The sequence below is a fragment of the Hippoglossus stenolepis genome, chromosome 16 (genome assembly GCF_022539355.2).
Source record: "Hippoglossus stenolepis isolate QCI-W04-F060 chromosome 16, HSTE1.2, whole genome shotgun sequence".
Taxonomy (NCBI): Eukaryota; Metazoa; Chordata; class Actinopteri; order Pleuronectiformes; family Pleuronectidae; genus Hippoglossus; species Hippoglossus stenolepis.
The window spans coordinates 20,299,856-20,322,871 of record NC_061498.1 but is presented as its reverse complement, the minus strand read 5'-3'; the positions used below and the strand labels follow the sequence as shown (position 1 = coordinate 20,322,871).

The 23,016-nt window shown below is 45.8% G+C and overlaps 1 protein-coding gene across 8 annotated transcripts in view; it reads right to left on the bottom strand.

The window, feature by feature from the left end:
• LOC118123623 (cytosolic phospholipase A2 gamma-like) overlaps positions 1-23,016 on the bottom strand; it is a 37,140-nt gene that overhangs the window by 10,200 nt on the left and 3,924 nt on the right. For 2 of the 8 annotated variants that reach the window (XM_047343740.1, XM_047343741.1), the window contains exons 2-4: positions 2,243-2,295; positions 1,134-1,244; positions 52-194 (exon numbers count right to left, since the gene is read on the bottom strand). In XM_047343740.1, coding sequence (XP_047199696.1) covers positions 52-194; positions 1,134-1,244; positions 2,243-2,295 — 307 coding nt within the window. Of the gene's footprint in view, positions 1-51; positions 195-1,133; positions 1,245-2,242; positions 2,296-2,379; positions 2,516-15,087; positions 15,167-20,292; positions 20,367-23,016 lie in introns of those variants that run through there. The other 6 variants (XM_047343743.1, XM_047343744.1, XM_047343745.1 and 3 more) reach the window with 6 other exon arrangements.

Here is a 23,016-nt window from a genome sequence, read left to right as displayed (position 1 = left end):
TCAGCTCTCGTTACACAAACGTGATTATCTGTGTGAAACTGTGATTGTTACCACGTTGACCCAGAGACTCCTCCTATGTAAAGCAGAGGGTCCAGCAGACCATCCTTTTCCATTTGAGAGAGGGAACCCATCAGACCCACGGCTGCCCTCTGACCCCCACCTGATGGCAGCAGAGCGATGTGGGGAACCCAGTCCTGGTTGGAGAGATAGTAAATCTGACAGCGGCTAAGCTAATTGCAGAATACTGTAGAGAACGACATTATTTATTCATTAAGTAAACTTCATTGTTTGGGATATTTATGAGGTTACTGTTGGCTTCTGGGTTTCTTAGTGCTATTTAAACTCTAAATTCCTTCAGATATGATCTCAGAATTTGTAATATTGCAATGCAAACATCCTTCCATATCAAATGAGATGTGGAAGTGAAAGGATTGCTGTATTTAGAATTTCCTGTGGTTGTTGGGATGTTCATGCTATTTTCCCTCATTATACCCTTTATAGCCAATTGCAAAATTACATGAAACAAATATTATTTGACATGCCAATCAACAAAAACAAGAACAGAAAAAACAGGGTGAAATTGTAAATGATAGACAGATCTCTGGAGCAGCTTAACTCTGTCTGTGTGTGGTGCAGAGCAGGGAGTGGACTATGAATTCACAATGGATTACTGTAAACAAGCAGCGCCTGTTTGACTGCATTTTGAATAAGTGTGTAAGATTAATGTGATGAATTTTATAACTTACCACTGTATTAATTACCTTCCAACATACAGCTTCAGCAGTACTCTGTTCCTGTGAGTGTCTAAAGTCTGCTCAAACGTCACTGTAAGACTTAAAAATAGTGATGGAGGACATGTGTGTGTTACGTAAAAACAGGCGAAATGATATTTGACGTGGCATGAGGGCATAAAGTAAGAGACAATGCACAAAGGTACAACTCACTCAGGCATGACAAACAGCAAAACGCAACAACAGGTACAAAGCGGAACAACTAAGAAGCTTAAACTTCCTCCTAACTCCTTTACTCCACCAACCAGCAGAGTGACTACCTTACATGCACCTTCCTGACGGGTGCTTGCCAGGCTGACACGGACGGACAGAAATGGTGTTAGTGTGTGAGCAGTTTCTTACTGCAGAACAGTTGATTCCCAGGCTGTTGAGTGACTCCAGAACGACCCTTTTCCTCCTGTCAACATAGTCCTGCTCACCAGCACACAGAGAGGGGGACTGATCGATGGGTTTCTGTGGGGGAACAAATCAACTCATTTAGACAGCACAGTGAATGGAAACTGAGATTGTTCATTAGTCTAATTTCAATTTCAAAGTTGAATTCAAATTTGGGACTCCAGCCCCCCTGCAACCCTCAAATAAGACTTGAATAGAACTACTCAACTAGTCAACTATCAAGCCACATCTAGCAGGGGGCGCTGTTATTATTGACAAGCAGTTGTCTAAAATCAGCAATGTGGAAATATTTTACCAGAGCAGATAAAAGTGTCAACTGCTATAAACAAGGCTGCCCTAAAGTACAACAACTATACCAATGCTATGCACGCTAGCAGCCGCAAAGTTAGCAAGAAGCGCCAACAGAGTGGACAAGGAAGGCAGACGACAATTCTCTGAATGTCCTATCACCGACACCAAACGTCCTATCTCTAAAATATGTCTCCCGCAATCAATCGACTAGTTGACCTCCTTTTGGGAATAGCTGACGACAACTAAGATACAGTTGTTGTGAAAGCCTGACCCTCAATGGGTAAGTGGTATAGATAATGGATGGATGGATTTAAATTTGAAATGTGCTACCATAATACACTTTACACATTGCAATGTATTTCATATATATTGCATTATTTATTATATTGCATTATACTGCTGCTGCAAAATGATATCATGTAAAGTCTTATAATACAGCCTGTGTTTCATCAAAGGATGTTTTGGGGGACATTTTGAGGGAATTTCCATATTACCTATTTTCATATTTAAAGAAAAACACTAACAATTAACTAACAACTATTGCTGCCATCACAGTCAATAAAAGTTTACGGTCCAGTGCCCAAGCATAAAATATCGTCTTCTGTTTGTTGTGTTAATATTATACCATACAGAGAAATACAGATCAGAGTAGCAGCACCTGATCAATGATAGTTTTCTGGTGAGGGACACTAGCTAAACAGTGAACTATTCTAATAATCGTGCTGCTAATATGCATCTTCAATCCTTTGCCATTCATCTCTCACCACTGAGGCTGCTTCTTTTACCTCCATGTTGTCCGCTGCCTCTGCCAAAGCTCCTGAAATCACAAGCCACAGGCCAATCAATGAGACTGATAAGTTTAGCGTTCCAGTCTGCACGTCTGCATGTGATCACAACCTTCTCTGCTTAATGAAGTTCTGAAGCTGAATCCACGTTGTGGTGAAAGTTATGCCTCAACTCCTCTGCTGTTCGATTTGTCTGATCAGAAGTGGCAGGGTTTTCTTTCTCCTTTTGAGGAACTGCTTCGGTTATAGACCGTCCACTTTACAGACCTCCCATTTAGGGAGGGAGGGAGGGAGGGAGGGAGGGGGAGGGGGAGTCAGGCTGCGTCAGGTACCAACAGGCGCTCTCCTGATTCAAGAATGTAGAAATGCACCATTACAAGTAAAAAACAATCCTCTGGAGTGAAAGCTTCATCGTGTTTGAAAAATGAGAGAGGGTTTTAAGGGCCAAAACTAAAAAATATAAATATATAAATAATTATATAAGTACATAAATATATGCAAAATTATATAATTAAATGCCTAAATGTGTATTTATTTATTTATCTATTTATCTATTTATTTCCTTTTTAAAAAAATTATTATTTACTTATACAGTCCTTTTATTTCTTTATTTATACTTTTATTTATCCATAGCATTACTTGCTGGACAGAACATAATTAAACTGTCAACTTCAGTCATCCCCAGTTAAAACAGTGGAGTCTTTCAGATTCCTGGGGACCATAATTGCACAGGACCTGAGGTGGGCTGAGAACATCACCACCATCACCAAGAAGGCCCAGCAGAGGATGTTCTTCCTGCGGCAACTGAAGAAATTCAACATGCCGCAGAAAGTGATGGTCGAGTTCTACACGGCCATCATTGAGTCCATCCTCACTGCATCAATCACCGTCTGGTTCGCTGCCTCCACTGCCAAGGACAAGGGCAGACTGCAGCGGATCATTCGGTCAGCTGAGAAGGTCATCGGCTGTGACCTGCCGGCTCTCCTACACCTGTTCCACTCCAGGACCAGGAAGAGAGCAGGCAAGTTCATTGCTGATCCTTCCCATCCCGGCCACCACCTATTCCAGAGACTCCCATCTGGAAAAAGGTTCCGGGCCATCAAGACCAAAACCTCGCGCCACCTGAACAGTTTTTTCCCCATGGCAGTGGGGCTCACAAACAAGCCCCTGCATCACACTGACTCTGCCCCCCGCACATAACTTATAACTTATATATTGTTGGCACTATCCGGAACCAATCACTGCACCTTAGCACCGCACGTGCCTATTGTTTTTTCTGTATATATTGTTGTTTTATGTCCGATTTGTTGTTATGTCCAAAGGCACCAACCACACCAAGGCAATTTCCTGTATATGTAAATATACTTGGCAATAAAAAGAATTCTGATTCTGATTCTGATTCTGATTATACTTTTATTTACCCATAGCATTACTTGCTGGACAGAACATAATTAAACTGTCAACTTCAGTCATCAAAAGTCCGGGGGGCGGGTTAAAGCTTCTGATTGGTGGTTGAACTTGAATGTACTGCTTTTACCTAGTTCAAGATGGCAGCGCACATCTGGTTGCTAACCACCAATCAAATTGAAGAAGAAGAAGCAGAAGAAGCAGAAGCAGAAGAAGAAGAAGAAGACTTTTGACTTTTGAATAACTTTAATTATGACACATTTGTCAAATAAAACCTAATTATCCAACTATGTGAACAGAAAAGGATAACTCCTTTCATGCACACACACACACATCATACACCAACACTAGAGTTAAAATGTTTCCTGCTAAAAATTTAAAACCAGAGACTGGCTGTCCCCCAGTGAGCACAGGACCTGTCCAACACCCCACACAGCCCTGAAACCCTCCAAATTGTCCGTCAGTGTGAAGTACGCATGTTCGATCTTCAGCCGAGCTGCCACCAAACCCCTCAGACAGCGCAGTGGATCAGTCCAGCCTCCCCCAGCCATTTTGTTCTTGCGACTTATCCAAATCGCTATTTTTGCATTCGCAAAGAGAAAATTCATTAAAACCATTGTCTGTTTTTTCCTTGCTGTGTACCCGGGTCCAAACACAAAGAGTGGCACAGAGAAAACCTCTCCTAAACCCCCCACCCACTCCCGCAGCTGTTCAAAAATGCCCGCTAATCGGGGACAGGACACTACTAAGTGTTCTAGGGTCTCTGGCAGTGAGCAGAAAGGACACCCCCCCTCAGTGCTTGGGTCCAGGTGAGCTCAGTATCTGTTTGTAGCTAGAGCTCCATGTATAATCCTCCACTGGATGTCTGCCATCCGCTTCTCCACAGGAGGTTTATACAGGACCCGCCAACTGCCACTAGGGAAGAGTCTGAGTCAAACACCTCAGTCCATCTCGACTCCCTGACTCCTGCAAGAGCGGGTGGTTCAGGACCTTACACAGCTGCAGTACAGCTGTTTCCCCAGAGGTGTTGAATGTGCCCAGTGCTGGAGTCCTGAGGGTTAGCAGTTGGCCGCTCTCTCTCTCTCCACTCCCCAGCAGGACTCACATTCAGGATAGGAAACCTGTACTCCTTTACTTTTGTCCACTGGTCAGCCTGACTTTGGCTCTGGGCGAAGGTCCGAAGAGGCTGGGGCAGTGACTGCCACACCTCGTCCACGAGGCTCCGCAGCACTCTGGTGAATCTTATCCCCGTCACCACCGCCAGCCTCTCAAGTGATGTCCGTGTCAGGTGGCCCAGCTTTACTATACCTGCCTCCCTGAACTTGTTCTTAACTGTAGTTGACGTTAGGACCGAGTCGGCCAGGAACCCATTATCGAACAGTGGCTCCTCAAAGAGCCACATCCCAGGCGTGGGGTCAGGAGGCCTAATGAAGCTGAGAGTCCTCCAGGCATCTATCACTGAGGTATAATAACAACTCAGTCCAGTCAGTTTGTGCTGAGGAGAGTTCATCAGGAACAGCTGCTTATCATACCCGAGGCCCCCGGCTCTCCAGAGCAGCAGGCGTGCCACAGCCGACCAACACAGTGTGGAGCCGTACAGCAGCCTCTGGGCTGCCTGCAGTCTAAAAGCAGCCGTCCTGGAGATGATGTCCGTTAACCCATGTCCCCCCTCTGCCACAGGGAGGTACAAAACGGACGCCCGCACCCAGTGATGACCTGACCAAAAGAAGTCCACCAGCAGCCTCTGCAGTTGTTCCATGAGTCCCGGTGGAGGAGTAAGCACCTGGAGTCTGTGCCACAGGGATGCTGCAACCAGGTTATTGACTATCAGAGTTCTTCCTGTAGGACAGCTGGGGTAGCAACCATTTCCATTTAGACAACTTTGCTTGCACCTTCCCAGCACTCCTCCCAGTTCTGCCTCTCTATTTCTTTACTGCCTAGATGCAATCAGAGGACTTTCAACCCTCTTATTCCCCATGTCAGGTTCCCAGGGAGACGGGGTATTCTCCCTGCGTCCCACTGACCAATCACACAGGCCCCACTCTTTTCCCAGTTCACCTTTGCTGTCGTAGCCTTCCCATATACTGCCAGACTGCCCTCTAATTCCTGGATGTCCCCCTGACCCTGGACAAGGACGTTAACGTCATCAGCATAAGCCGATACTATTATAGGGGCGCTTTGCGCCAGCTCAGGCAGACGCAGGCCTGTCAGCCGAGCCCTGAGCCGACACAGGAGAGGTTCGATGGCCACGCTGTACAGCTGGCCTGAGATGGGGCATCCCTGCCTGATCCCTCTTTTAACTGGTACAGGTCTGCTCAGCCCTCCCCCCACCTTCACCACACAACACGTATCATTATATAATAATTTCACCCAGGACAGAAAGTGCTCCCCGACACCAAAAGCCTGCAGTGTGGCAAACAGGAATGACCGATCGACACGATCAAAAGCTTTTTCCTGGTCAATGGAAATAATGCCAATATTAATATTATATGTTGTACACACATCAAAAATGTCTCTCATTAAAAACAAATTGTCCTTCATTGACCTACCTGGTACACAATACGATTGGTCAGCACCAATACATACTTCCATAAAAACCTTAAACCTATTCGCTAACACCTTAGATAAAACCTTATAGTCACTACATAAAAGAGAGACGGGTCTCCAGTTTTTCAGTAGGGTTAGATCCCCTTTTTTTGGCAGGAGGGATATGACAGCCCGTCTGCAGGAGGCTGGAAGAAGTCCTTTCCCAAACGACTCCTTCAAAACATCCAGCAGGTCCTGTCCCATAATACTCCAGAAATGTTGTAAAAATCTGCCGGTAATCCGTCCAAACCTGGTGCCTTGCCTGCAGCCATCTGTGACACTGCAGTGGTCAGCTCCTCCAGAGTGATGTCGGAGCTCAGGGTGTCTCGTTCACCTGGACTCAGCTGTGGGAGGTCTTGCAGCAACTCGGCAACAGCTTCCTCCCTACATTCCTCTGCCCCAAACAGGTCGGTATAGAAGTCCACCGCGTGTCTCCTCATCTCGGCTGGTTCCGATGTTAGGTTCCCACCGGCAGCCGGAGACACACCATCTGCTTCCCCGGGCCACGGATCTCTCCAGGTTAAAAAGAAGGTGGTAGGTGCGTCTATGTCTCTTAATTGTTTGAAATGGGCTCGGACCAGAGCTCCTTTGGCCTTCTCCTGGAGAAAGGAGTTCAGTTGTTGCCTTTTCACTAGTAATTGCTCCGTGTTGGTAGCTACACTCTCCAGCTCCTTTATATCTGCCTCGAGCTGCTCCATTGCTCTTTTAATGTTTTCTGTAGAGTAGGAGGTGTACTGCTGGCAGAAGACCCTGATTTGACCCTTGCCGACCTCCCACCACTGACTCAGGGAGGGAAACGACTCTTTCTTGGATCCCCAGTTGGCCCAGAACAGTTTAAAATTCCCACAGAAATTAAAATCATTTAAGAGCTTAACATTAAAATGCCAGAAGGATCCAGGCTTTCTAGCAGGAGATAAAAGCAGCTCTACTAAAACTAAATGATGGTCTGTGAAACCAACCGGGTGGATTTGACAGTTTGTCACACGGGTGATAAAAGGAGCGGATATGTAAAATCTGTCCAGCCGGGCAGCACTGACCCTGCCGTCTGTTATTTTGATCCAGGCATACTGCCTGGTTGAAGGATGTTTCCTCCTCCACGCGTCCACTAGATCTGCCTCTTTGACCGTCTGGCCCAGAAAAAAGGAGGACTGAGGATGGAGCTCCTGTCCTGTTCTGTCTAAAGTGACGTCCGTGCAGCAGTTCCAATCCCCCCCCATTATTACACACTCCCCTTGACCAACACTACCCAACTTGTTTTTTAATACTGTAAAAAGAGTAACCCGTTCAGGACCTTGGTTTTGTGCATACACGTTGATCAAATTAAAAATAATATTGTGTATTTCCACTCTTATAGTCAGAAACCTGCCTGCCACGATCTCTGTGCTGGATAAAATTTTCATATTTAAAGAGTGAGAAAATAAAACAGCGACTCCAGCGCTCAGGTTAGAGCCATGGCTGAGTACGTGCTGCCCCCCCCCCACCATACTCCCCAGTCTGTCTCATTCAGGCAATCACTGTGGGTCTCCTGTAAAAAGAGAACATCCAGCTTTTTCTCTTTAAAAAGTTCTGATACTAAAAACCTTTTGTGAGCACTTCTACCCCCGTTCATATTTAGTGAAGCTGCCCTTAATGCCATGTGAGGATAAAGAATACAGCGTAAAAAGACAAGCAGGTATACACAACAGATAGAAAACACCCAGTGTTGAATGATCATGGTCAATTTTATTTACAACTTTTCATTCTCTTAGATCTTACATTACATGAGAGACCTTTCCTTGCCGCAGTCACGTGCTTCCTGAGCCTGTACCTTCTCTTCCCATCCAGGAGGTCGGTCCCTACCACTTTCTGGAGGGTGCTCACTGTCTGGATGAACTTTTTTATATCTGGGAAGTAATCAGTTACCTCCACTGATCTGCCAAAGGAGTCATCAAGAAACTCGTTCAACTCCTTTAACGAATATAAATCAGTGCTTAGGGAGACGCTGTCTGTTACAGAAACATTATCAGATTCGTATTCTTCCTCGACGTCCATCTCACTGACCTGACTGCTGTCTATTTCAGCCTGTACCGGCTCTGCCTGCTGTGCAGGACCCCCTGCGTCTCCTGCTCCACGTTGGCAAAACTCACCTTTTCTATTGCTACCCGTTTGTCACTTCTCTTCTCCACCCTTACCAAGGACTCAGTCCCCCTCAACTCGGCCTCTGAGACAGGCCCAGCCGAGGAAACCTCTGCGCCCCGCAGCAGCCGGACCCCCAGCACCCGACCATCGCAGCCGGCCCGGCAGCCGCCGGACCCGCCACCGCCGGACCCCCAGCACCCGGACCCGCCACCACCGACCCCCATCACCCGGACCTGCGCAGCCGGCCGGCAGCGCGACCCAGCCGCCGCCACCGCCGGACCCCAGCACCCGGACTCGCCACCACCGGACCCCAGCACCCGGACCCGCCACGCCGGACCCGCCACCGCCGGACCCGCCACCGCCGGACCCCAGCACCCGGACCGCCACCACCGACCCGCCACCGGACCCCAGCACCCGGACTCGCCACCGCCGACCCCAGCACCCGGACTCGCCACCACCGGACCCACCGCAGCCGACCAGCAGCCTCAGAGGACGCAGACCGCCGACCGTCCACGCAGGCTTAGTCACCCGGCGCTGCCTCCCTCCGCCCAGCGGCCCCCTGCCTCTTCCGTGGGGCGTACTTTAGTCCTTACATTGAAAACATTTCATCTTCTGAGTGTACCTATAAATCTGTGAACCAAGACACGTCAGTGTCTGAGACTCAGCGTCCAGAAACATAAACACTTGTCTCCGCAGAGACTGGACATGTTTCAGCTTCAGGTCTCTACATCCCAGACCCACCGCCCGGAACCCACTCGCAAACCTCCCGAAGCGCCTCAGCTCTCGCTCCAGAGCTTCATTGGGGATGAAAGGAGGGACTCGGACACGGTGATCCGGGTAGAAGCTACCGCTAGGGGGAGACCTGAAGAAACTCCTCCTCTACTGTTACCCCGCTTTCAATGAGCTCAGTTACAGAGTCCGGATCTTTAAAGAATATCACCAGCGCTTTATTCATGCGGGAAGCGTAGGAGATGTTCCCGTGTCCTACCTGCTCCCCACGGCTAACAGCACCTGCTCCACTGTGGAGCTGAGCTGTGGCACCAGCCTGACGCCATGTCTCAGGGACATCGGGGTCCCTGGGGACGCCATCCCGCCACGAGACACGGAAAACACACAGAAAACTACACTAAACGTACACAAACACCACAAAACAATGATCATACAATAAACACACAGTAAGATAACTGCAAAAGTTTGATCACACTTCCCTTCACCTTCGCTCTTCACCACTACACTTCCACCATAGAAGAAGAAGAAGACTTTGACTTTTGAATAACTTTAATTATGACACATTTGTCAAATAAAACCTAATTATCCAACTATGTGAACAGAAAAGGATAACTCCTTTCATGCACACACACACACATCATACACCAACACTAGAGTTAAAATGTTTCCTGCTAAAAATTTAAAACCAGAGACTGGCTGTCCCCCAGTGAGCACAGGACCTGTCCAACACCCCATACAGCCCTGAAACCCTCCAAATTGTCCGTCAGTGTGAAGTACGCATGTTCGATCTTCAGCCGAGCTGCCACCAAACCCCTCAGACAGCGCAGTGGATCAGTCCAGCCTCCCCCAGCCATTTTGTTCTTGCGACTTATCCAAATCGCTATTTTTGCATTCGCAAAGAGAAAATTCATTAAAACCATTGTCTGTTTTTTCCTTGCTGTGTACCCGGGTCCAAACACAAAGAGTGGCACAGAGAAAACCTCTCCTAAACCCCCCACCAACTCCAGCAGCTGTTCAAAAATGCCCGCTAATCGGGGACAGGACACTACTAAGTGTTCTAGGGTCTCTGGCAGTGAGCAGAAAGGACACCCCCCCTCAGTGCTTGGGTCCAGGTGAGCTCTGTATCTGTTTGTAGCTAGAGCTCCATGTATAATCCTCCACTGGATGTCTGCCATCCGCTTCTCCACAGGAGGTTTATACAGGACCCGCCAACTGCCACTAGGGGAAGAGTCTGAGTCAAACACCTCAGTCCATCTCGACTCCCTGACTCCTGCAAGAGAGCGGCGGTTCAGGACCTTCACACAGCTGCAGTACAGCTGTTTCCCTCCAGAGGTGTTGAAGGTGCCCAGTGCTGGAGTCCTGAGGGTTAGCAGTTGGCCGCTCTCTTCTCTCCACTCCCCCACAGCAGGACTCACATTCAGGATAGGAAACCTGTACTCCTTTACTTTTGTCCACTGGTCAGCCTGACTTTGGCTCTGGGCGAAGGTCCGAAGAGGCTGGGGCAGTGACTGCCACACCTCGTCCACGAGGCTCCGCAGCACTCTGGTGGATCTTATCCCCGTCACCACCGCCAGCCTCTCAAGTGATGTCCGTGTCAGGTGGCCCAGCTTTGCTATACCTGCCTCCCTGAACTTGTTCTTAACTGTAGTTGACGTTAGGACCGAGTCGGCCAGGAACCCATTGTCGAACAGTGGCTCCTCAAAGAGCCACATCCCAGGCGTGGGGTCAGGAGGCCTAATGAAGCTGAGAGTCCTCCAGGCATCTATCACCGAGGTATAATAACAACTCAGTCCAGTCAGTTTGTGCTGAGGAGAGTTCATCAGGAACAGCTGCTTATCATACCCGAGGCCCCCGGCTCTCCAGAGCAGCAGGCGTGCCACAGCCGACCAACACAGTGTGGAGCCGTACAGCAGCCTCTGGGCTGCCTGCAGTCTAAAAGCAGCCGTCCTGGAGATGATGTCCGTTAATCCATGTCCCCCCTCTGCCACAGGGAGGTACAAAACGGACGCCCGCACCCAGTGATGACCTGACCAAAAGAAGTCCACCAGCAGCCTCTGCAGTTGTTCCATGAGTCCCGGTGGAGGAGTAAGCACCTGGAGTCTGTGCCACAGGGATGCTGCAACCAGGTTATTGACTATCAGAGTTCTTCCCCTGTAGGACAGCTGGGGTAGCAACCATTTCCATTTAGACAACTTTGCTTGCACCTTCCCCAGCACTCCCTCCCAGTTCTGCCTCTCTATTTCTTTACTGCCTAGATGCAATCAGAGGACTTTCAACCCTCTTATTCCCCATGTCAGGTTCCCAGGAGGAGGGGTATTCTCCTCGGCCCCACTGACCAATCACACAGGCCCCACTCTTTTCCCAGTTCACCTTTGCTGTCGTAGCCTTCCCATATACTGCCAGACTGCCCTCTAATTCCTGGATGTCCCCTGACCCTGGACAAGGACGTTTACGTCATCAGCATAAGCCGATACTATTATAGGGGCGTTGCGCCAGCTCAGGCAGACGCAGGCCTGTCAGCCGAGCCCTGAGCCGACACAGGAGAGGTTCGATGGCCACGCTGTACAGCTGGCCTGAGATGGGGCATCCCTGCCTGATCCCTTTTAACTGGTACAGGTCTGCTCAGCCCTCCCCACCTTCACCACACAACACGTATCATTATATAATAATTTCACCCAGGACAGAAAGTGCTCCCGACACCAAAAGCCTGCAGTGTGGCAAACAGGAATGACCGATCGACACGATCAAAGCTTTTCCTGGTCAATGGAAATAATGCCAATATTAATATTATATGTTGTACACACATCAAAAATGTCTCTCATTAAAAACAAATTGTCCTTCATTGACCTACCTGGTACACAATACGATTGGTCAGCACCAATAAATACTTCCATAAAAACCTTAAACCTATTCGCTAACACCTTAGATAAAACCTTATAGTCACTACATAAAAGAGAGACGGGTCTCCAGTTTTTCAGTAGGGTTAGATCCCCTTTTTTTGGCAGGAGGGATATGACAGCCCGTCTGCAGGAGGCTGGAAGAAGTCCTTTCCCAAACGACTCCTTCAAAACATCCAGCAGGTCCTGTCCCATAATACTCCAGAAATGTTGTAAAAAATCTGCCGGTAATCCGTCCAAACCTGGTGCCTTGCCTGCAGCCATCTGTGACACTGCAGTGGTCAGCTCCTCCAGAGTGATGTCGGAGCTCAGGGTGTCTCGTTCACCTGGACTCAGCTGTGGGAGGTCTTGCAGCAACTCGGCAACAGCTTCCCCGTCACATTCCTCTGCCCCAAACAGGTCGGTATAGAAGTCCACCGCGTGTCTCCTCATCTCGGCTGGTTCCGATGTTAGGTTCCCACCCGGCAGCCGGAGACACACCATCTGCTTCCCCTGGGCCACGGATCTCTCCAGGTTAAAAAAGAAGGTGGTAGGTGCGTCTATGTCTCTTAATTGTTTGAAACGGGCTCGGACCAGAGCTCCTTTGGCCTTCTCCTGGAGAAAGGAGTTCAGTTGTTGCCTTTTCACTAGTAATTGCTCCGTGTTGGTAGCTACACTCTCCAGCTCCTTTATATCTGCCTCGAGCTGCTCCATTGCTCTTTTAATGTTTTCTGTAGAGTAGGAGGTGTACTGCTGGCAGAAGACCCTGATTTGACCCTTGCCGACCTCCCACCACTGACTCAGGGAGGGAAACGACTCTTTCTTGGATCCCCAGTTGGCCCAGAACAGTTTAAAATTCCCACAGAAATTAAAATCATTTAAGAGCTTAACATTAAAATGCCAGAAGGATCCAGGCTTTCTAGCAGGAGATAAAAGCAGCTCTACTAAAACTAAATGATGGTCTGTGAAACCAACCGGGTGGATTTGACAGTTTGTCACACGGGTGATAAAAGGAGCGGATATGTAAAATCTGTCCAGCCGGGCAGCACTGACCCTGCCGTCTGTTATTTTGATCCAGGTATACTGCCTGGTTGAAGGATGTTTCCTCCTCCACGCGTCCACTAGATCTGCCTCTTTGACCGTCTGGCCCAGAAAAGAGGAGGACTGAGGATGGAGCTCCTGTCCTGTTCTGTCTAAAGTGACGTCCGTGCAGCAGTTCCAATCCCCCCCCATTATTACACACTCCCCTTGACCAACACTACCCAACTTGTTTTTAATACTGTAAAAAGAGTAACCTGCTCAGGACCTTGGTTTTGTGCATACACGTTGATCAAATTAAAAATAATATTGTGTATTTCCACTCTTATAGTCAGAAACCTGCCTGCCACGATTTCTGTGCTGGATAAAATTTTCATATTTAAAGAGTGAGAAAATAAAACAGCGACTCCAGCGCTCAGGTTAGAGCCATGGCTGAGTACGTGCTGCCCCCACCATACTCCCCAGTCTGTCTCATTCAGGCAATCACTGTGGGTCTCCTGTAAAAAGAGAACATCCAGCTTTTCTCTTTAAAAAGTTCTGATACTAAAACCCTCTTGTGAGCACTTCTACCCCCGTTCATATTTAGTGAAGCTGCCCTTAATGCCATGTGAGGATGAAGAATACAGCGTAAAAAGACAAGCAGGTATACACAACAGATAGAAAACACCCAGTGTTGAATGATCATGGTCAATTTTATTTACAACTTTTCATTCTCTTAGATCTTACATTACATGAGAGACCTTTCCTTGCCGCAGTCACGTGCTTCCTGAGCCTGTACCTTCTCTTCCCAGCCAGGAGGTCGGTCCCTACCACTTTCTGGAGGGTGCTCACTGTCTGGATGAACTTTTTATATCTGGGAAGTAATCAGTTACCTCCACTGATCTGCCAAAGGAGTCATCAAGAAACTCGTTCAACTCCTTTAACGAATATAAATCAGTGCTTAGGGAGACGCTGTCTGTTACAGAAACATTATCAGATTCGTATTCTTCCTCGACGTCCATCTCACTGACCTGACTGCTGTCTATTTCAGCCTGTACCGGCTCTGCCTGCTGTGCAGGACCCCCCTGCGTCTCCTGCTCCACGTTGGCAAAACTCACCTTTTCTATTGCTACCCGTTTGTCACTTCTCTTCTCCACCCTTACCAAGGACTCAGTCCCCCTCAACTCGGCCTCTGAGACAGGCCCAGCCGAGAAACCTCTGCGCCCCCGCAGCAGCCGGACCCCAGCACCCGGACCCATCGCAGCCGGCCCGGCAGCCGCCGGACCCGCCACCGCCGGACCCCAGCACCCGGACCCGCCACCACCGGACCCCAGCACCCGGACCCGCCACCGCCGGACCCCAGCACCCGGACCCGCCACCACCGACCCCCATCACCCGACCCGCCGCAGCCGGCCCGGCAGCCGCCGACCCGCCACCGCCGGACCCCAGCACCCGGCCGACCCACCGCACGCCGCACCACCGCCGACCCACCGCGCCGGCGGACCGCTGACCCCACGTCGCACCGGGCCGACCGACCCCAGCACCGACTACGACCATCGCGTCCAGAAACATAAACACTTGTCTCCGCAGAGACTGGACATGTTTCAGCTTCAGGTCTCTACATCCCAGACCCACCGCCCGGAACCCACTCGCAAACCTCCCGAAGCCCCTCAGCTCTCGCTCCAGAGCTTCATTGGGGATGAAAGGAGGGACTCCGGACACGGTGATCCGGGTAGAAGCTACCGCTAGCGGGGAAACCTGAAGAAACTCCTCCTCTATTGTTACCCCGCTTTCAATGAGCTCAGTTACAGAGTCCGGATCTTTAAAGAATATCACCAGCGCTTTATTCATGCGGGAAGCGTAGGAGATGTTCCCGTGTCCTACCTGCTCCCCCACGGCTAACAGCACCTGCTCCACTGTGGAGCTGAGCTGTGGCACCAGCCTGACGCCATGTCTCAGGGACATCCCCGCCACGAGACACGGAAAACACACAGAAAACTACACTAAATGTACACAAACACCACAAAACAATGATCATACAATAAACACACAGTAAGATAACTGCAAAAGTTTGATCACACTTCCCTTCACCTTCGCTCTTCACCACTACACTTCCACCATAGAAGAAGAAGAAGAAGAAGAAGAAGGCGCCCATGGATCGGATTGCGTGCTACAATAGTAGAAATGTTTGCTGTAGCTTAACAAATGGAGGCAAATGCCAATTCATATGCCTTTTTACATGTGATTGAGGGCATTGCTGAGCAAATAGGAATGATATCAGCCCTGAGTGACACCGAAATTATTATGAATTTATTCTTTGAGCACATTATATAATTCTTTATGTATTTATTTATGTATTTATATAATTATTTATGTATTTTATATTTTTAGTTTGGGCCCTTGAAACCATCCATACTTGACAACTGTGACAGAGAGAAATGTATTTTTACCAAGTAGGACTCTTACATTCCTTAAATGTCCATATCCATCCTAATGGATCCGTTTCGGACAACTATACTGACTTCAATGACCTCGTGACCTTTCCTCAAATGTCACCTTCATGAAAAAACATGACATTTTGAACCCCATTAGCGATGTAGCTCCATTCCAGCCAACGCTCTCATATCATGATGAGTAATGCTCATTTCGTCCAGTAGAGGTCAGGAGCAGGCTTTTAACTTTTAGTCCAGTTTAAGACAGCGAGCTACTTTAAATCCGGTGTCACACCCAGTCCTACAGCCAGTATTTGAGTCCAAGTCTCCCCTAAACACATCCTTGACTCCTTGGGAAAGTTATGTAAAAGGTATCACTTGGACAGTAGTAGACACATGAAGATCTACATGCTGTTTCAAAACTTCACATCACCAACCACCTGGTGTCAAATACTGAATATATTATTTATTTATGAAACTAAAAACTAGAAACTAAAACTGCTGCAATTTGAAAAGCTGCACATTTCAATACAGAGAGCGCAATCTCTGTTTCATCAATATTGGCTACAAGGCTCAAGATTGGTTTGCACCTGCTATTCTAAATCCAGTGCTAAGTTTGTGTATAATGAGCTTCCTGCATTTTAGAAACTTAACTATTTTCCATGTAGTGATTCACTAAATTAAGTTGCAGCATTTAATGATAATCATTTCTAATAAAAATTCAGTGATGTAATCAGTTTGTAGGAAAAGTTGTTCAAATTAAAAGAAAACTAGGATAACCGATGAAAAATGACAGTTTCAAGTTGTAAATATTTATACTAATCACACCAGACAAATCTTTGTAAATGTAGGTATGAATCTTTTTTTGTTAATATATGTGCATACATGGACCAAATGGAGTCTTGTACTTTTTGTGTTTTGAATTAGAAAGAAAATATTCTGGGAAGCATAACATAGTGAAGTGTATTTTGTCATTTAGGTAGATGTTATTAGCTAAATATTTCGTAGTTTGATGTAAATTTTGATGTTTTCCTGAATGTCATTTCACAGATGTTAACATCATTATTAATAAAATGCATTGGACCATACATTACCTTTTCAGTCTAAAACGAGCTAACGTCGGTTTTGTCTGGTTCACTCACACAAAGCAATTACTGCATCTATTAATTATGTTTGTGTGTTACAACCCATTTTACCCAGATTATTTGTGTGTGTGTGTGTGTGTGTGTGTGTGTGTTTGCGAGTGTGTGCGTGTGTGTGTGTGTGTTAAGGTGCTGATTGAAGGCAGGTGTGTCTGAGTGCGCCTCCACTCTGTAGGTTATGTATGTCACATGTAGCCACCACCATGTGTCTCCAGGCTCAGCTTTGTTCATGTGTGTGCAGGTTTTCTGTGCATGTACGATTCAACCTAATATGTGAACATTGTTGCTGCTCTCTTCATTTTGCTGTGTGTCTTTGTTTTGCAGCCCAGGTTCTGATCCATGCGCCGCTGTCTAAAGGCAGAGTTGGGCTTCCTTAGCAAAGCACAAAGCAAGAGAGGATATGAGAATACCATCAATTCATGTCTTTGTACTAATCATATAGGTTGAAGAATCCCAATCAGAATCAAGGCCCATGCTGTGAGGTCAGGGTTGGAGGAGGGATTCACCTGTTTGTGCACAGGGGGGGAGTTTTAAAGGGGAGGTTCTCATGCAGCCATGCACCACTCCTAAAAGTCCCTTACATTTGGTGGTGATGTATCTGTTAGAAATGTGTGTTCCTGGTGAAGACTTTGGCTGCTTTCTTGACGTTGAAGTGGATTAATCATTTATAAATATATATATATATATAATAAATATCTTACATCCATCCTCCTAGTGTGACTCTATAAATGGTTAAATGGCTCATGGATCCATTTGGGTTTGACTGTGCACACCAGCTAGGAGATCTGGGATCCAGTTTACAAATGTTCTCGTCTTTTGCACATTATCTTAATGAGCAACACAGACTGGACCAAATGTCTCATGCACATGTCAGTGTCTCAGTCAGTCACAGGTCAGCACCAATTAACTCTGACTCAGTTCCATGGTTGAGGGCAGTTCTTGTGTCTTCATGTGACGCACCATGCTCAGTGACCTCGTTGAAAAGCTGGAGGCTGTAAACGCACATACTCCTAATGTGTTTCCTCATCTAAACATCTCTCCTCCCCCACACTGTCTCCTTGTATCAGCTGTTGTCCGTCGGATTTAACCCATGTTTTAATCTCCAGCCTCCATTTCTCACATTAATTTCACTGCTGCTCTGAGCACTGGTCCGCCTCGCATACATTTTTCTATTTCTTAATACCAGCATTTTATTTTTTGCCCTGTACGTTCATTTGACCTTCAAAAACATTTAAATTTGAGTATAGAACTTCTAATGGCAAGAAAAGTAACTGAACGCTTTTATGCTTGATATTTATTTAATTTCCAGGTACGAATGAGCTAACAACCTGGTAAACTAATATTCTGGTTAATATTGAATACAGCACATCATTCATATTGATTCATGGTATGTGAACACCCTATGACATCAATACAATCCATGGTGTATATAAAGATGGGACATGGACCAAATTAAAAAGTCACTCTGGTTTTATTTAATTTTAGGCAGTTCTTATAAGACTGATGTTTGTCCAAGTTCTCATTCTTCTACCAAATTAGGTTTTAATTAGTGATTTAATGCTGCAAAAACAGAGTGAAATGTCATGATTGACAGCTGAGACTGACTCATGTGTCGACAGGACCTGAGGCTCCATCCCCTGATCGCCACGTGCAGACATGGAAACGTTTGTATCCAAGATATTTTGGCTTCAGATCTGGATAGTGGGAGGAGGTGGAGATAGCGTAACCCTAACCCTAGAACTACTTTGGCTTATAAAAATAAAAAAATCGACTTAAAACTCATTTTACAAACCACCTGCCAGAAAACTAATTCAGAAAACTTCCATTCGAGAATTATTGATTGTATAAAGCTGAAAGTTACAAAGCAATGTCAAAGAGTTTAGATATTCATCCATCCACAGTTAGACTAACTATATTTCACCAACAATATGATTTAAGGGTTTGAATGGAAATTGATGTATTAGACGTTGAGGAGAAAATAATGGACACTGAGTGAAGGTGTTGAGGTGAAGATGCGTCTCATAGGCTGGTCTGAGAGGATACAGTAGGGGGACTCCAAGGGGGGTCTCATCTCAGGCATCATTATTATTATTATTATTATTATGAAGGGATGTGGGGATGAGGGGAGCTATAAGGGAGGTAGGATGAATGGATGAGAGTAGGGATGAGAGAAGGAGGATGAATGATGTAGTTAGGGCTTTTTTTCCTTTTTGTCTGTTTTTTCTTCCTCTTCTTCTTCTTTCTCTCTTCTTTCTTCTTTCTCTTTCTCCAGGAGAGAGAAAGGTTGGTTCAAGAAAAACAAAAACAAAATCTCAAGATGAAATGTGGTGCATTACATGTAGAAGACATGGACGAGAGTTTTTGGTGATGAGGGCCGATGCCAGTGTTGATGTGCCCGAAACAAACAACCATGATCTTCCCCATTGAATTTATATGTTACATCCTATGCTGCAGAGATTTCTGTGCTGTTGTGAACTTGTCTGAGTGGAGAATCTCCTGCTGTGATGGTCATGTGTGAAAGGCAACCTTCGGAGAAAGTCCGGACTCAATTCTCAGTAGTTCCACTGGGAGTCATGTCTGAAAATTGCTTAACAGTCCACAACTCCATTATTTTCTGCACTGCTGAGACTAGTGACTCTTGCCACTGTAACACAAAATACGCCACAATTTCAGTATTTTGTCCCAATTTCTTTATTTACGTCAGGATCTACGGTACAAGGTATTTCATATGAAACAAACAAACCACCGACTCCACAGCTGATACAGCTTATCAAGGGCAGCTCTTCAGGAAATGTGGCCATGCATGGACACGGTTGTCATCCATCGACCGGCGAGTTGACAGCATCACCAACCCACCGACAGCGATGAATGTGAACCGTAAACCTGCTCTGGTAGAGGACTGTCACGTGCCAGCTTTTCCCAAGGAACCGTTGATAAGGAAGCAATTATTCTGACGTGTGAAACAGATGGATCGGTGCACACATCAGGCTTTTAATGAAATGTAGGGATGAGCCAATAACACAGACATGTTTTCATTGCATGTTCTCACAGTCAAAATGTGTTTTTTGTTTTACCTGCTGCCTATGGAAGCTGGTTGGTAATTCTTTTACATGTTTTATTTACGTTTCATTGAACAGGTAATTCCCACCTTGATCCATTTACAGTCGAACTAGGAAGAGATCACTTTCAGCCTTTATGGAGAGGAGGAATTGTTACTGCAGCCAAATTCTACCTTTATGTTTTATGTTACACTTGAAAAACATCTATGCCCTTTCAGATTTCTGCACATATCTGAAACATAACAATAAAATAAACAGGTCAATATATGGTGTTAAATAGCATGTGCACACACAATTAGCATTACATGAACAGTTTTCATTCATCTGGAAAATGTCTTTATCAATTAATTGACTTGAAAAATCCAATCAATCAATAAATAAACGATTCACTCAGCTCTTACCACAGCGCCTCAGATCTGAATGGGACTGCAGCTGCTTTTTTTTGCCTTGATGGCAAACAGTCTGCGGCACCACCTTCCTCAATTCATTCCAACCATTCCATGGGTTTCAGTTGAGATTAATTAGAGCCAATCTGATTCTACCAACACAAACACAGCTGCAAACTGTGCAAACACACACACACACACACACACACACACACACACACACACACACACACACACACACACACACACACACACAAACACACACTCAGCTTGTTACCTGCTTCATTATCCAACATCTGCACTCTTTCTAATGGAATGGATCGGTTGTCAGTTGTTTTCTCTGTCATTAATCTGTGGATAAAGCAAAGGCAGTTATTAATATGTATTTAGAATTTCAAAAATAAGCACATTTCTAAAATGTTCTGTTCTACATAAATATACAGAGAATATGCAATTTCTGGAATGAAAATACTGCAGAGCATCATGATGCCACATTATTTATTAATTTTTTGTAATGTTACTATGACATTTTGACTTTTCACTTATTACTACATGTTATCCTGTAGTAACACATGTAGTGTTCTCACTGCTGGCCCAAGCACACACTGAATAGATTGCACTACTAAAAACACTTTCTTCCCATTTACTCTGGAAAACACAAGAAACTGTGTTCATTGGCTAAAACAGCCTCTGACAAAGAAAGAGAACAGACCAGTGTCAGTATTGGTCTGGCGAGTAATTACCATCGCTTGTTATTTCCTATTCCACACAAGCATTGATCCCTGTCCATACTATGTATCAGTGGCTAACCTTCGCTTCCTGTTCACTTTAAATCTGTGTGAGCTAGGAGGTGAATAAAACATTCACTTCCTGTGCCAAGGCAAATCGCAGCGTGGCTTTGTGTGGGGTTCAGCTTCGGTGAACTTTGATATTCACTTTGCATCTGCATATGTGTGATCATGTCCTCAAATGCGTGCCGGTGTACACTGATTATTCGAATAATAACTCGTCTTCTACACATGAAAGGAGTTTTATCATTATAAAATGCAGAATTTAATCCTTCAATCTATCAAATATTTGAAAATATTTTGAGGTTTATGACCTTAAGTTGGCATGCAACATATAAAGATTAGTGGTGTGCAAATTCCAAACAATTTTTAAAGATTGAAATTACATAGAAATACTCATTATACTTGATTGATTTAAACTTGGTAACTTGGGAAGATTGTGTACTTAATCATCTACAGAGACAGAGTAGTAACTACACTGTGTAGTCTAAATAACACCGGGCTGATAAGAACTACTTCTCTTTCTGCCTGTCACAGTCATATGCAAACTATGGCTCTATAAATGAGTGAGCCACCGTGTTAACACTGAAGATGCTGACCATCGACTCAATAGACACACAACCATTGTCAATCATTTGAGATTTGAACCCAATCCAGAACAGAAGAGGTGATGCAGTGGTGGTGTGAAGAAGAGGAGAAGAAGAGTGCTGCAGGGACCGACTTCACTGAGAGTCCTATCGGCAGTGGCAGGTCTTATCCAGAGTGAGACAGTAGCTGGCCATGTTTATCACGATCACTGACCGTGGGAAAGGGATTCACGCCTGTCTAAGCATAAGATTGTGTGTTAATGTTTAAACAAAAGAGAATTCCCCCAATTCATCAAACCACAGAACGCTGCTTCATTCAAACATTTAAATAAATATGGTTGGGAAGTAAGTATGTGTGAATGCTGCAATAAATAGCTACATGAAAATCAGGGCGGCACATTTTGAGTTCCACTTGGGGAGAGATCTGTGTCCCTGGGATCAACTCACATCAATTCAAAGCCCAGGAAACTGAAATGACTGCATCACAGCCAGTCCTCTGTGTATATAAATAATACTGACACATCTATTTTAAATGACTTATTCTACAGGTAACAAACCAAACCTCACTAAATGTAGCTATTGAATATCAAAGGTATTTTTTAAATAACACTCTATGTAACCGTGATAAACTTGTGGCCTGTCCAGGGTGTACCCCGCCTCTTGCCACATTGTCAGCTGGGATTGGCTCGACCCTCAGAGGATTGATGACATAGATAATGAATGAATGGATGGATAAGCCTATGTAACAGTTTATTCTTCTCCTCAGTGTATTTTCAGAGGTTGCATGCAGCACATACATTTCTTAAGCTTATGTGCAATGTATCAGCATCGTATTGGTATCTGCAATTAATAGCCTTGTTCACCTGGTATAGGATTAAAAAAGATTGCATGCCACTACTGAACATGGAACCAGGAATTGTTTTTCATTAAAAAAATTACTCCTATGAATTGGCTTATTATCAACTTCAGTAATACCACTGTCCCTCAATGTTATATGACCATACAGTCATTTATATTTAATTTGATGGTATATAATGTCCATACGATCTTAATATCAGTGCCATGTAGCACTGCACTTTGTAAAACTGTGCCATGACCACTGTCACATCAGTACCACAGATCTGCTGCACTGACCCGTATCATGGCACATTACTGAATTGCATGGCTAGTAGCCTGGTGCATCATGGCCTCTTTCTGCACTAGAATAAAACTGCAATCACTTGAACATTTTTGAACTCATATTTTCAGGGCAGACCTTTTAGTTTGTCATTGGTGGAACTCAGGTGGCATTTAACCACATCAGTGAGACGTGAGAATGAACTAGTTCTCACAGCACCGTAAAGCCTGAATGGAATGCAGCCATTGTTGTTAGTTACACCTCAGGGCTGTGGAGATGTGGAGGATCATAATGTACAGTGCATGTATATACTGTGGAAGCGTGCATGCAAGCAAGGCGGCCTGTGTTTTGCACTGATGTGAACTCAAGTGTACGGGTACACTCAACACTCGATGGTTTCCCTGAGTCACAAACTCACCGACAGCGTTGAATGTTCCCCAACACTTGAAAAACTCTGGCTGACAGCGAGCGAAAAAACAGCCTGTCCTCCAGTGCTACAAGGAGTGGAC